Source organism: Taeniopygia guttata, chromosome 2, assembly GCF_048771995.1.
Source record: "Taeniopygia guttata chromosome 2, bTaeGut7.mat, whole genome shotgun sequence".
In the NCBI taxonomy this organism is placed as follows: Eukaryota; Metazoa; Chordata; class Aves; order Passeriformes; family Estrildidae; genus Taeniopygia; species Taeniopygia guttata.
The window spans coordinates 18144711-18159748 of record NC_133026.1 but is presented as its reverse complement, the minus strand read 5'-3'; the positions used below and the strand labels follow the sequence as shown (position 1 = coordinate 18159748).

The 15038-nt window shown below is 56.0% G+C and overlaps 1 protein-coding gene across 1 annotated transcript; it reads left to right on the top strand.

Moving 5' to 3' along the window:
* The first annotated feature begins 13249 nt into the window (after positions 1-13249).
* On the top strand, positions 13250-14642 carry PTF1A (pancreas associated transcription factor 1a). The gene is made up of 2 exons (XM_002190193.5): positions 13250-14002; positions 14096-14642. Exons 1-2 carry the CDS (start codon positions 13381-13383, stop codon positions 14296-14298), a joined length of 825 nt encoding a protein of 274 aa, XP_002190229.4. The 5' UTR covers positions 13250-13380; the 3' UTR covers positions 14299-14642.
* Positions 14643-15038: the final 396 nt, after the last annotated feature.

Below are 15038 nucleotides of genomic sequence, written 5' to 3'. Positions count from 1 at the left end.
GGCTGTGAGTGCACATGGCTGGGTCATGTCCAGCCTCTCACCCATCAGCAGCCCAAGCCCCTCTGGGCAGGGCTGCTCTCGCCCTGTCCATTCCCTGGCCTGTGTTGACACCGTGGATAAAAGCATCTCTGAGGGCTCCTCAGAGTGTGTAACCTGGAAGTGTCTTGTGGCTCAAGCTATTGTTGCTAACACCATGCTTCAAAGACATGGGGATATGTTTACCAGGTACACTCCATTTGCAACTGATAACAGTAAAGAACTGGCAGTGTTATAGCCAAAAGTACACCTAAACAATTGCAGTCCCCAGGGATCCAAAATAAAGGGAGGCAGCATCTCTGCCCTCTAAAGAGAGGACAATCTGGTGTGTGAAACACCAGGCAAAGCCCTGGGAATGCAGCTGAGCCATGAAGACCTATGGAGGATTTGCAATGAATGCTGGCATGGCAGAAAGAGGGCACTGAATTCACACGCATTGCCCTAAGCCTTTGTGTGCCAGTGAGCAGGGCCAGCTCTCGCTGCCCAGTCCCACAGCCATAATTAAGGGATTCCCACTCGCCATGAACAGGTGCAGCCCCACCCAAACAACAAGGCTGCAGACAAAAGATTACAAATAAGGCCTAAATCCCTCTACTGTACATTGCAGTGGTGAGGGGGGACAGGTGGCCTAGGATAATTCAGGTTCAGTCCCCATGCTGCGGTGGGAAATTGCAGCAGCTCATTTGAATCTGATAACTCCTTGCTGACTCTGTTGATTGGGAAGCCAATGGAGGCATGGATTAAATCAAACAGCCTGTAAGATACTGGCAGTGGAACTTCTCCTAAAGGTTTCTGACAGCTTGCAAATAAAGGCACAGATGATGGAGAAGCTGCTTTCTCAAGCTATCTCTTTCTCACACATATTCTATGTCACTGTTTCATTCATTCATTCATTAAGCTATAGTTGATTATAAAACCCTTGTACATCAGATGAGCCTGACTGAATACATGCAGGGCATTTGCAGTGCTCATACACCTTTGGGACTTGCTATGTTCAGAAGAGGTCTTGAGAGTTTTGGTAACAAAAAATTTTTCAAAATATTAAATTGTCATCTGATATGATATTTACTGTTTTCCAAATTTATTGCATCTGTCTGTTGTATATTGTTGTGTTAGGCATGTCTTGCCAGCAGTGTCCTGTCTGTAGATTTGGAGGGAGGTGTTACCCAGCTCATGCAAATCTCCAGTTTCACAGTCTGTACTACTTAATGCATCTGCCTTGGGTTCATGTGGCTCTGTTACCACAGATCAGTGTGCCCTGCAGGCTTTCCTCTGGTTATCCTCACCTGAGAGTGAGTGAAAGGCTGTTTTCTGCATTTAGTAGGTAGGGCTGTGTTGTGAAACCCTGGATTCCTCTGAATCAACAAAAACACCCAAGCTAAAGTTTAAAGAGTGCAAGTTCTCTTTGTAGTTGTTAGTGACCTACAAGCATGTAAAGATGGTCTAGAAGTAATTTGAAGTAATTAGCTTTCTACATGGCATATCTTCAGTAGTGCTGAAAAAGACTAAGTATGGACCAGACTGAGTGCAAGGTGCTTGAGTACTTCAAAACTCTTGTTAGGCTTTTGAATCATTTAAATGGCAGAATGCCTTGAGAAACACGTAGCTACATAAATATGAGTCCTTTAACTTGCAGGTAAATTGTTTCAGTTCCTTCTGTTGCCAGTGAGCCAAGACTTCAGTGGCCACCAGACTTCGCCTCAAAAACGTTCCCTCCTGAGGGGAGGTTTGTTGCACCCATCTTTTCCCCTTGACTCTTAATGAACACCTTATACTTAGGAGGGCAGTTACATTAACATAGATGTAGATGCCCTGTCCTGTTTGAAATGTCCTCAGGTATCCCACAAGGATAGCCTGCATGGAAGTTCCAGCTGAGCCTCCAGAAAGGTGCAGGTCTCCTGCTGATTCTGTGTCATGTCTGCAAGCCCCACATTTGGGATACTATGTCCTAGGCCATATATGTCATTGCTATGTGTGAGGGACGGAATCCCTCCCCTAATTAGAGTCCAGCTCTTCACTGGATGAAGTTAATGAGGATTCACACCCTAAGTTACTTGCTTGAGGACGTTGATGCCAGAGGCATGTGTTTACAAGCCTGAAAAAGAGCAAAGAAGAGGGTCCTGGGAAGTATAAATCCATCAGCGTAAACATGATAATGAGAGTAAATTATTAATCAATTTGTAATCACATAAGTGATAAGAAGGCAGTAAAACATATCAGCATAGATTAATCGAGAACAAATCCCTTCAAATTAATTCAGTGTTCTTATTTGAAGGACTAACTAGCCAAGTGTGTAAAGGCATATATGTAAAATATGTCAATTCTGTTAGTGTCCAAAGCCTTTACTCTTCTTATAAATAAAACCATTTAATGAGATCTGCATAAAATGGGGATTTAAATGAGCCTATAATATTTGAATTATATGAAAGTGCTCAACCACAGTTTACTGTCAAAGCTGGATGTGCCAAATGGAGTCCTGCAAGTGTCTGTTGCAGCTCAAATGTTTTCAACAATAAATAGGCTACGAAAAGAGGGAAAGAGAGTGCTTAATGCAGCTTCTGAGAGCACTGGCTGGGAGTGGTTGATTTGGAGAACAGGATTGGGATTCACATTGATCTTCACAGATTGGAGAGCTTGCCTGAAATCAATAAGCTGCACTGTAACAAGACAAGTACAAAATGCAATCTTGGGAGAAAAGACAGATCAAATGCATGATTAGTGAAATGAATAACTGATAAGGCAGCAGTAGTGCAGGAATGGATCAGCTGGCTGCTGTGAACTATGCACTACACAAAATGGGAGATGCAGGAAAACGAACGTCATTTGAGGGTACACTAACAGCAGTGTTTTGGGTAAAACACTGAGGTAATTATTCTGCTCTACTTGGCACTGGTGAGGCTTAGCCTAAATACAGTTTTGGACACTACACTTGAAGAAATGGTACAGGGAAGTGAGCAGCAAACACTACAGAAATGGGTTTGAAGGGATATGGATTTGCTTAGTCTCAGGAAAAGGTCATTCAGAAGAGATATGGAAAAAATCTTTGTTGTGAGAAAGTTTTTCATGGAGTGGAATGAACAATGTTCTCCCATGCTTCCCGGTAGGCAAGCCCTAGAGAAGAGCTACCAGGCTAAGTAAAACAGTACTTTCAGCGTGTGGACAATTTCCAAAGGAAATGCAGCATCTCCTTGTGTAGATGTTTTTTGTGTCCCTGACTTGGTTAATAATTTGCCACAAAGATAAAAGCTTCAGGGCTAAATGGATACAGAGATGTGATTTTGCAATGCCTAAATTGTAGGTGCTGGGCACGCAGCCCCAAGGCTCCTGGTATAGTCAGAGGCAGGTGATCAACAAAGAATGTAGGAGAGACCCAGTGGGCTCAGTAGGAAGCCAAAAAATGTCTAACTCTGGGCTGGACAAAAACATAACTGCATTGAGAAGTGGGGGTTGAGGGATCTGCAGCAGAAAACATTTCCTGGAACTGAACAACCATGACAGGTCAGCCATTCTTGTCAAAAGTCATCAAGATAGTTTTAACATGATATTACACCCAAGACTACTCAAAAAACCATCAACAATGTAGAGTATTTCCTTGTGAGAGACACTTGTGAGGCTAGGTGGTAGCTGATTCCTGAGGAACGTGGATTCGTGAGGTGCCTTTGGTTTTTCCTGCATCTCTGAGATTTATCTCTTTCCAAGACAGGAATCATTAATTTAACACTCAGCTCTATTAAGTAGTACCTACTGCTCTTAACAAAATTATTTTAGTTTTAAAATCCATTAGACAAGTTCATGGAAGGGAGAGAGAGGGAAATGCATCAAGAGCTCTTAAACACATGGATCTATGCCATGGCCTGGAATAGTAATCTCATTGCTCTTATGGACAAAACATAAAATTTTTTGAGAAGAATTGTAGAACAAAATATTTGTCAGTCATGGAGGAGGAAAGGCATCCCAGCATGGAAGGGTCTTGAACAATCATCAGAAGAAGCCTAGAATTGTGAGAATCAAAATGGCAGAGAAGGAAAGAAATCCAGTGTTAAGAGATTGCACTTTAGGCACGTGTGTTAAGAACATGTGCTATGGCTGTGACTTGATAATCCTTGGCAGAAAGAGGAGGAAAAAGACCTTGGGTCACTAGCTAATGACAAAGTGGTCATGAGCCACTGAAGGAACATGGCCATGAAAAAGGTAAATGTAACCTTTGCAGTACAGAGTGAGGGATTTTGGCAGAAAGGCAAATGCTGACATCATTCTCCAAGGAGCTGTGAGAACTGTCCTGGACAGCTGTGTACCATTACAGTTCTGGTTCTCCTAGAAGATTAAGTTATATGGAGAAAAGAGCAGGAAAGGTGATAAAGAAAGGGGGAGTCCAATCCTGATCTTGCTCTGCTTGCCCTTGCAAAGTGAGAGCTGGGAAGGAACGTGTGTGTATAGACCTAAGGGAAAATCCCATGGAGATTGAGATCTTTCGTGGGAACCAACACCCACACTAGAACAGATGGGCATAAACCAGGGAGGAAGAATTAAAGGGAGGAGGATAGAAAATTAATGGAGTCTCTAACCAACAAAAAGGATCAATGACTGGAAAGCTTCATTTCTATTTATTCTAGAGCTGGTTTTATTTGTGGAAGAGATGACGTAACAGAGGTGCTTAACAGAATGAAGAAGTGCCCTGTTATCCATTGGGATAGGACTCTTAGTCGTTGGAAATTGTCAGGAATAAAAAATTGAAGCTAAATGACAGCGCCTCCTGCCAGCTGGTGCTGGGGAGCCTTACTGCCCTTGTCACACCGTGAAGCAAGTCGCTAGCGCTCCACCAGCTGTGCCCTGCTCTACTGTACTTGAGCGAACCCTTTTGCACTTGTGGGGACACTCTTGTGTAGTGTTTCAAATGAGCGATCCTGCGTCAGAGCAGTGCTGTCAGGACCCCGTCTCAATGAACCATTTCCCCTCCTCTTGAGTGTTTTTGTGTCTTGGAAGATAAGAGACTCCTTATCAAATGTACTTTTTACATACTGCTTTCCTCCAGTGGCCCTGTTTATACATTCCCCACGGGGGAACGGGAGGGACACCACAGAGCCCGAGCGGCATGGCGTGGGCGGGGGGCGCCGGGGAGAGCCCTGCCGGGGCTGTGGGCAGCCCGGGGAGCCAGCCCTGCTCCCAGCCTGCCCACGCCTCTGGGGCGCTCACGGCCCCTTAGGGAGCCCGTTCCCTGCGGGGACCACTTGCGTTTGTTGCGGTCTCATTCCGCTGCGTTGCACTAAAGGAGTCACTGCGCCATCCCCGTCCTGCAAAAGCGGCACCCGGCCGACATCCTCCACCCTGCACCGTGGCTGCCTTTTCCTCCGGCTTCCCCGGGCCCGGCAGGGCAGCCCGGCTGGGCACGGCCGCCCCGCTCGCACCTGAGCAGCTCCCGCAGGAAGAGCCGCGCAGCAGCCGCGGCCCCGCCGCCTCCGCAGCCTCGAGCACGGCCACCTCCGCTGATGTAAATGACATTAACTTTAAGCCCTTCTATTGACGGGTCAATTTAGAAGCTGATGAAACAGTAAATTGTTGGTGGAAACGTAGGCAGTTTTGTGCTTTGCCAAGCAGGTGCCTGGCGGTTTTAATCGAGGATTGGTAAATTTACAAGAGGGCAGTGAACGTGCCCTTCCCGGGCTATTGTGAAATTCAGGGGCGAACAAAGGAGAAAGTGAATATTCACACAGCCGCCTTTCAGCGTGTGGCATTGCTTCGCAATTTTAAAGCGCTGCGCTTTTTTGTTGTTGTTGTTTTGTCTAGGAAAAAAACTACCAACACTCCTCCCCCCCGAATCAGAAAGTACCTGTTTGCGTTTTAAAGAACATGGAAATCATCCGTGAGCAACCATATAATTTGATTTGCTAAGCAATCTGCGAGGCGATTGCACATCATTTATAATGTTCATTGAGCATTTTGCTTAATTGTGTCTCTTTTTGTAAAGGAAGCACAGCCCCCTCCCGGCTGCGGCCGGCACAAGTGGCCAGATTCCCATGGACCCGCAGACAACCGCCAGCTCGGCGCGGGGTTTTTCCCAAGAGGAGCCGTCCCCGTACGCACGTCTGGGGGGCGAGAAAAGGGCTCAGGTACGAGCTCGCTGTCTGAAACCCCTCTGCTCACAGCCCGCGGCTCCGGCAGGTGCTGCCCGTCCAGGCCGGCGGGTGCCCGACTCGCTTCTCGCCGGGGCGGTGCGTCCCGCGGGCGGCGAGCCCCGGGATCCACAGGTGCGGGACGGGCCCGGCGGCAGCGATGCCGGGAGGGGCTGAATCCCTTTACCAGCCCCAGGCCCAGGAGAGGAGCTCGGGGAGACCTGAAACTGGCGCCAGAAGAGAAGGGAAGACCTTTCCTGCCCGACCTCGCTGCGGTCCGCGCCCATCCCGTTGCCCCGCACGAGCTGTGCCGCAGTCGGTCGCGCCTCCGCACGCCGGGGAACCTCCGCACGCCGCGGAACCTGCGCGCCGCCGGCAGCGCGGCCGAGAGGCCGTCGGGCCCCTCGGGGCGGGGAGGCACCGGCCGGGGGAGAACGGCGCTTGGCGGGACTAGGGCGGGCCCCTTGCAGCCAGGGCGCTCCTGCCTGTCAGGCCCTGTACGGAGAAGCCAAGCAGGGCTCGGTGGGAGCGCGGCTGGGGCTGGCAGCCTCTCCGCTCTCCGGCGGAGGGAAGCCCGCAGCCCGCCCGCACCTTTTGCCTGCCGCGACCGCCCCAGCCGCACCATATAATTTGATTTTCCCCCGTGCCCGCAGATCGATTGCAGCTCATTTGATACATTCAGCGGTTCCTCGGGACGGGGAGGGGGGAGAAGGGCGGGCCGAGGGAGCCGGCGGCACAAGTGTTGGGATTCCCATGGGCTGTGCCTGCTCTCCAGCTTGCCGCACTGGCACCCCGGCCCGAGCGGCCGAAGGAGGGGGGTTTGCAGACACGGTGACCTCCGCGATCTCGGTTTGAAAGAGCCTGAAAGGCAGCCCGCTATGGTGCATTACCAGCCCAGCGCCCAGGTACCGGCTCGGAGGGGAGGGCGCACAGCCGGGCCGACCCCGGCTGCAGGTGCCGCCTCCTCCGCCGGGCGGGCGAGCCCCGGGGCCGCCCCGCCGCCTTTGTGGGGCCGCCGTCCCGCCGCGCCGCGCTCGCCCCGGTACCGGTGCCGGGGGCGGGGGGAGCTTTTCCCCGCCTTATTTATGGGCCCCACGTGGTGGAGGGGGAAGGGGTGGGCTCGCCGCAGCCTGTTCTGCTCCTCCGCACCCCACCGAGCCGGTCCCTGCTCCGGGAAAGCCGCCCGGGTCCCGGGCACCTGCCTCCGGGGATGCTTGGGCTACAAAGCCCGGGGGTGCTGTGGGCTGGTGAGGCTCTGCTGGCCCGCGGGAAGCAAACGAGTTCCCACAGACGTTCTGGTTTTGGGTCACCAGAACCTGGCAGCTCAACCCTGCCTGGTGCCTGGCGTGCGGCACTCCTTGCCGCGTCTTCAGACCAGGAAAGTTGTGTTAAAGTCTATTACCATGAAAAACACAATGCCCCGAGGTTTCACTGGACAAAGGTTGATTTCAATTATACTTTCAGTGGTAGTAAAACATTCCTAGAAGTTGATCAACAAAGTGCCACTTTGCATCGTGAATTGCAGAATTGCAGTAGGGCTTTTTTTTTTTTTTTCCCCTCATTAAACCTTTCCTGGTAAATATCATTTGCACAGATCCTGGGCAAACTCTAGTCCTGTCTTTTAAAATATTCTTGCTTCCTTTCTCAATCAAACATTGCAGCTCTGAAGAAGTGCAGCACGGCAAGGACTCCCAACAGGTGAGACGATGACTTTTATAATTTGAGGAAAAAGTGCTCATACTCAGAATTTGCTCCACTGAGACTTTATGGACTTCAGACTTTTTGTTTAACCAAACACTGAGTGTGTGGGTATGAAGATTTGAGAAGAATATTGGGTAGAGCTGCATGGATGAATGTGAAACTCTCCTAACTCGTCTTTCCATGCCTGTGGAATGACGCCAATGAAGGGTATCGGATCAACAACAGAAGTCAGGAAAATTATGCAGGTAATATAGGAATAAGAGTTGGAAGGGAAACCAAACACACCTGAGCACTTCTGGGGACCTGGGGTTTTGCCTCAGCTTCAGCTAACAGGATTCATTATTCTGGAATATCACATGAGTTTGGAGCTATTTCACGTGACTCTGGACTGAAAGGCAGTGTGAGGGGTGCAGATCGCGCCCCTCGCCCGTGTCGCCCCTTCAGCTCGGATGGCTGCCCCTTTAATGCTACCTGTTATCCATTTTCCGTGTCCCAGCTGTAGGGTGAAACGTGGCAGAAAGTAGAAGCCGGGGCACCTGCGGGTTGGGGCTGCTCGGAGGCAGCGGGGGCCGGGCAGCTCCTTCCCGCCATGGGCCCGCGCCCCTCACGCAGCACCCGCGGGGGCAGCAAGGACGAGCGAGCGCTGCCGCTTCTCACCTTGCGGCTCGTCCGCCGGCGGAGGGGCTGAGGCTCCCGCCGCTAAGACGGCCAGGACGTGGGCGTGCGAAGGTGTCCGTGGGGATCGGAGCAGACCCTCGGGAAGTGCAAAGCCCGCCGGGACCCGACCCCTCGGGCCCGGCCCGACGAGCTCAGCCGGCAGGCGCTGGGACGGCCAGTGAGCCGGGGCTGGCAGCCTGGCGCGCTGAGGGCAGAGCGTAGCAGGAGGCCGAGCGCTTTGCAGCCCCGCCGGGGCGAGGGACTGCCCCGCGTCCCGTCCCACGTCCAAGAGACCTCGAGGCGAAACCCATCCATCGGTGCGAAGTGATCGGTGGCGGCGGGCCCGGGGCGCTTCTTGCCCGAGAGAAGAAGCGCCTCTGCGGACTCTCAGGGGCGCCCACGGAGGAGATCTTTACCGTCTTCTCGAGCCAGGGTCGGGCCCCATCTCTTGATGAGGGCTCGGTTTACTGCGCCGGGGCGTGCACAGGGCCGAGCACTCCAGCAGGGTCAGGGCCCAGAGTGCTCCAGGTCCGTTCGCGCCCTCTTCTTATTGCCCCGGCGAGGGGCTTTGCGTGGGCCCGTGGAGTGTCGGGAGTGGGTGCTGGTGGGCCAGACTCCTCGGGCAGCCCAGCGTGGTGCCATGTCCCGCCCTATCTCTGGACCTTTGGCTAGTCCTGGTTCCCATGAAGGTGGCTGCCAGGCAGACTTGTCGTGTGGTCATTGACTCTGAGGGAAAGGCGGTGTGCCCTTTGGCGCATCGTTCGTTGTCAACCCCCCTTCCCTCTCCCCCTTAACACTTGTTACTGCCCTCGGAGAATAGAAATAACGAAGTATCAAGCGCTGTTCATACATTTTCATTGCTGGAGAGCGGTGCAGGGAGGTGTCCTTCCCGACAGCAAAACGGGGCCAGGTGAGACATCCATGCATGACAAATATTGAAAGAATGGAGTTTGCGACAAGTGCGGCGCCGCGGCCCAGGCTCCGCTTGTACATATTCCAGGTTTTTGTAGATTTCCTTTTGTAATGTCTTAGGCAACCCGAGAGGAGCCTTCCCGCACCTCAGACCGTTCCTTCGGAGACGGTACTCACCTCCCAGAGGCGAATGTACAAAGTGGAATCGTTCATCTTTAAAGCCATCAGTGCCACAGGGGCGAGGGCTGAGCTCGGCACAGCGAGGGAATCGCTTCTGCCGGGTGTCGCACCGAGCGCTGAGGAGTCGGGGAGCGATGTTTCATTCCCTGCGCACCCCAGCGCATAGGCAGAACGCTAGCCGTGCCCGTCGTGGGGTTCTGACTGCATCGCTTTCCTCCCTGGGGTACTGCTCCCAAATTTTCTAATGATTTGCTAGGTCTGACCGGTTTCAAGACAAGCTCCGTGCCCTCAACAGTTTGGAAACAGTGGCTTCTAAAAAAATCCTTCTTCTTCCCATTGCAACTCGCTCCCTTCGCCGTCGGTCCTGACGGAGCTGCCTCTCAGGGACACACAGACCGCACAGACCGACTTCCCAGACTACCTGCCTGAGTTTGTGGCCCGGTAGTGTCCTGCCCCCTCCACAGTGTGACATTCACATGCAGGGCTCACCCCAGCTGTTTGGTACCATCGTGCACCAGAGCTGAGCAGACACCGGCAGCCATGGGAAAGGGAGAAAGACTGGCTCATCTCCTCTTTCTTACCCCTTAAGACCTTCAGTAAAGCAGTCGGGAAGATGCTTCACCACTGCGTTGAGAAGTACCCTGGCGCCTCGTCACGCACTCGAGGAGAGTGACATACCGTGGTCAAAACGCTGCACTGGGAGAAAGATGGTGGCAGAGGTTTTGGAGGAAAGAGCTTGTTTGGGGATGTTACTTTCTTTCGGGATCTGGCGACACTTAGCTTGTCTGACCTGAGGGAAGCTTTGCAAGTTTGGTGTATGGGGTAATGGAGTCAGGGGTCACTTTGCTCATCGGCTTTCAAGTGTCTGGCTCCAGCCAGAATGTGGCAGGAGCAAGAACTTGCCACCGCATAGGTGATGATGACTCCTTGGGCATGCAAGGAAGGGAACAGAGCCAGCTCTGTGGCCAGGAAATTCCCCCGAAATCACCTCAGCGCTGCTAGGGGTTTGCTTTCTTCATTTTCCGTGTGTTTTCCGGCAAGTGTGGCATGGATTTGAGAGGGATACACGGTATATGTTAGATTTATACTTGTGTTTCTGGCTACGGTGCTCCGCCCATAGGGATCATTCCCTGGCTGCACTCAATTCCATTTGATTCTGAAAAAGGAGATTTTTCTGCGTTGCGCGGGGCCAAGGTGGGGAAGGAGCAGGCTCCCGTTCAGGTGTGTCCCAGCGGGACAAGAGGGACAGCGAGCTGAGTCCCTGTCCCCCGGGCCTGCACAGGTCTGGAGCTCAGGCTGGAGGTGACCAGGGGGCGCGGGCACCGCACCTCGGCAGAGCAGCACAGCTGGCTCCCACAGCAGCCTCAAGGGCTGGCCACGACAGGTCCCTGCCCTCCTACCAGCGCCTCACACCAGCTGCCGTGAGGTCGCGAAGCATTTAACCCACCCAGCTCTGAGGAGGGCAAAGGAGGGACAGGGATGCTCGCAGTGTACGGGGGCAGCGCGACCGCGGGGAGCCCCGGGGCGGGGAAGGGAAAACATCTCTGTTCGTGCGGTGCCGAGGTGGGTCTTTCGGATCAACTGCTCGGGAAAGTGATCTGAGGGCGAGCGATGCCTCTGCCAAGCTGCAGCTGGGAACGCCGAGGGGCCTCCTGACCGCAGTGCTCAGTGCCGCTCGGAGCGGTGCCCACCAAGCGCCGGTGGGCAGCGAGCTGGGCGGCAGCCAGACCGTGACCCGGCCGCACGGAATGCCAACAGCAGCTCGGAGCGGTACGAACACGGTCACACCCCAGGGGATCGAGGGAAGGGTCGCACTCGACGCTCGTGAGACCGCGTCTAAGTCTTGCGGCCGGTTTTGGGACAGCCGGTGCAGAAAACAGTCGTGAGGGGCGAAGGGCTGACGGGGCTGACGAGGAAGCTGGAGCAGCTGCCTGGGGCGGGAAGGCTCCCCTGGAGCTCCCCTGGAGCGGGGCTGGCTCAGCCTGGGGCAGAGGCAGTGTCGGGGTCACCCCGCAGCACTGCGGGGATGGGCATCCCGAAGCCTGGCTCTTGACTGAGGTGCGTGGTGAGAGATTGAGGGATGGCGGGCGTGAATGGAAACAGGAGTCCGGGCGCACTCATCCCGGTCTCCTCCCAGGTCCCTGGTCCCGCCCCGCGGGTGGTGAACGGGGAATTGCATCGCCGTTGCATCGCCCCTGTAGCGGGACGCTCCCTTAGTTTCCCCTTTCCAAGACGGTGGGAGCAGTCCCACGGCCACGCGTGGGCGCTTCGCGCAGAGGTCTCCGCCTTCCCCTCTCGTTTTTTTCTCGTGGACCGTCTGCAGGCGGGACTTTCCAAGAAGTGGTTCTTGCAAAGCTCTTTGTTCCCTCCCGTGACTCACGCGTTTCCCTGCCCTTATCACGGCGATGTCAGCGGCTTTGAAGTCCAGTCATTTATTACCTACCCGGAGGTGGCCCTGTCTTGCTCTGCTGATAGACGCGGGTACGCTTCCACGCGGAGTTTGATCTCTGCCCGCGCTGGTGGCACGCTGGAAAGTCACTTTCGATAAACCTCGACAGACTCTGCCGGACAAACTATTGCAGCGCTAATGACAGAGATAATCCTCTCCTAATCTGGCGGGTAATCCATTTCACTCTAGTGAGAATTTTTAGGGCTTTAATCAGTGAGAGTCTGTTAGGGAATTATTAACAGAGCCTCCGCCGAGCGAGCTCGTCCGGAGAGTAGCAATGGGAGTGGGAAAAGGGAGAACGCAACGGGGCCCGATGAGGTCAAAATCGATGCACTGCCGGGCGCAAGAGCTGACGTGATGTATTTTGATGTTGCGATAAGATTGCCTTCAGCTCGAACGCCACGAAAAACCCGCGCCATCGATTCCCCCTATGCCCGCTCTGACAGCGGCTCTGCTGGCGGCGGGGACTGGCAGTCCCGGAGTAGCGGGAAAAGCTCCCGGGGGAGCATCTTCCCGGGGGTAAGATGCGCAGGGGCGACGCTTCCCGGTGCCGAGAGGGAGGCTGCGTCAAAGCCCAGAGGCGCGTTTCGGTAGCGGCTCGTGAGGAGAGGTGCCGAGGCTGTGGCGGGGCCGGGCGGTGCCGTGCGGTGCCGGGCGGGGCCGGGCGGTGCCGGGCTGTGCCGGGCAGTGCCGGGCGGGGCCGGGCGGTGTCGGGCAGTGCCGGGCGGGGCCGGGCAGTGCCGGGTGGTGTCGGGCAGTGCCGGGTGGTGTCGGGCAGTGCCGGGCGGGGCCGGGCAGTGCCGGGCGGGGCCGGGCGGGGCCGGGCGGGGTCGGGTGGTGTCGGGCAGTGCCGTGCGGTGCCGGGCAGTGCCGGGCGGGGCCGGGCGGTGCAGGGCGGGGCCGGGTGGGGCCGGGCGGGGCCGGGTGGGGCTGGGCAGTGCCGGGCGGGGCCGGGCGGGGGCTCCGTCGGGTCCCGCCGCTCCTCCCGCCCCGGGCGGCGCCGCCCCCGGCCGCGCGCGGTGTCCCCGGCGGGCGGCCCGGCCCCCCCGGCGCGCCCTGATTGGCTGGCGGCGGCGGCCGGCGGCACGCGCCCGGGGATGTCGTTATAAGACCCCTCGCGTGCCGGCCCGCGGCGCCAGCGGCTCCGGCCCCTCCCCGGAGAGCGGCGGCCAGGCCCGGCCTCCCGCCACACAGCGGCGGGCAGGGCGGGGGCGCCGGCCCCGCCACCGCCTCCGCCGGGGCGGCTCGGCCAGCGGGCCGGCGACAGCGGCTGCGAGCGCGTCCCGGCGGGGCTGCCCCCTGCCCCGTCCCGTCCGCGCCGGGCCCGGGAGCAGCATGGAGACTGTGCTGCTGGAGCACTTCCCCGGGGGGCTGGACTCCTTCTCCTCGCCCCCCTACTTCGACGAGGAGGACTTTTTCTCCGAGCCGCCTCCGCGGGACGTGCTGGCCGCGGACGGGCTGCTGGAGCCGGACGTGGATTTCCTCAGCCGGCAGCTGCAGGAGTACTACCGCGACGGCGGCGACCCCGAGGGCGGCTACCGCTGCCCGCCGCCGGCCGCCGCCTTCCCGCCGTCCCCCGCCTCGCCCGGCTTCGCCTACGAATGCTGCGGGGCGGCGGCCGCGGTGCTGTCCCCCGGGGGGCGGCTCCAGGCGCTGGGCTCGGCCAAGCGGCGGCGGCGGGTGCGCTCCGAGGCGGAGCTGCAGCAGCTCCGTCAGGCCGCCAACGTGCGGGAGCGGCGGCGGATGCAGTCCATCAACGACGCCTTCGAGGGGCTGCGCTCGCACATCCCCACTCTGCCCTACGAGAAGCGCCTCTCCAAGGTGGACACGCTGCGCCTTGCCATCGGCTACATCAACTTCCTCAGCGAGCTGGTGCAGTCCGACCTGCCGCTGCGCAGCGCCAGCAGCGAGAGCCCCAGCCAGCCCAAGAAAATCATCATCTGCCACCGCGGCACAAGTAAGTGGCGGGCCGGGACGGCCCTGCGCGCTCCGCAGGAATGCCGGCCCCAGCAATAACCCCCTGCCCTTGCTTTTCCCTCCTGCCCTCCAGGATCTCCCTCCCCGAGCGACCCCGACTACGGACTCCCCCCTCTGGCCGGTCACTCGCTGTCGTGGACTGATGAAAAGCAGCTCAAGGAACAAAACATCATCCGGACGGCCAAAGTGTGGACCCCCGAGGACCCGCGGAAGGTGAACAACAAACCCTCCGTCAACGACATCGAGAACGAGCCCCCCTTCGACTACGTGGCGTGAGGTGCTGCGCGGGTGGTCCCCGCCCCCGCCCGCTCTGTACATGCTGTATGTAGAGACCTATATTGTAAATGTAATTTAAGATTCAGACTCTAAGGGCAATCAAATTTATTTATCTATTTATTACGGAGTAGTGATAATGAGGTAGAATCGTCTGTTTTGAATATATAATTTATATAATTTATCTTGATTTTTTAAAGATATGCAATAGGTTTATTCCACCAGCACCTTTTTTTTTTTTTTTTTTTTTCCTAATGGGGGAAATATGCCAGAATCTGTGAAAATAATTTATTGCCTCACGTGGACTCTCCTTGTGTTGTTTAATAATAAACCCGAATTGTACGTTGTGGAGCGGTATATTTGTGGGAAGCGGCTTCTGAGAGCCCCACCACATCCCAAGGAAGCCTTGCAATGAACACCTGGACCGGTCTCCAGGCGGGATGAGCCCCGAGACTCAGTGGCACCCTCAGCCCAGATGCACTGCCCCATCGCCTGCTCGGGCTGCGCTTATAGAGCCGGGGGGGACGGGGACGGGCGGTGACACACTTTCGCCTTCTCTCCACCCCTTTTGACGTCCTCTCCTGAAGTGCTTGCAACTGATGTCTTTGTCTATCTCTAGAAGGTCCCTTCCTTTCAGTGTCTGAGCACTGCTTGTGGTTTCCAGCTGGAAGATCCGAGCCCCCAAACACAAACGTTGCGAGGGTGTGTGTCCCCCGCCTTGCAGCCCCGACCGCGGCTCCGTG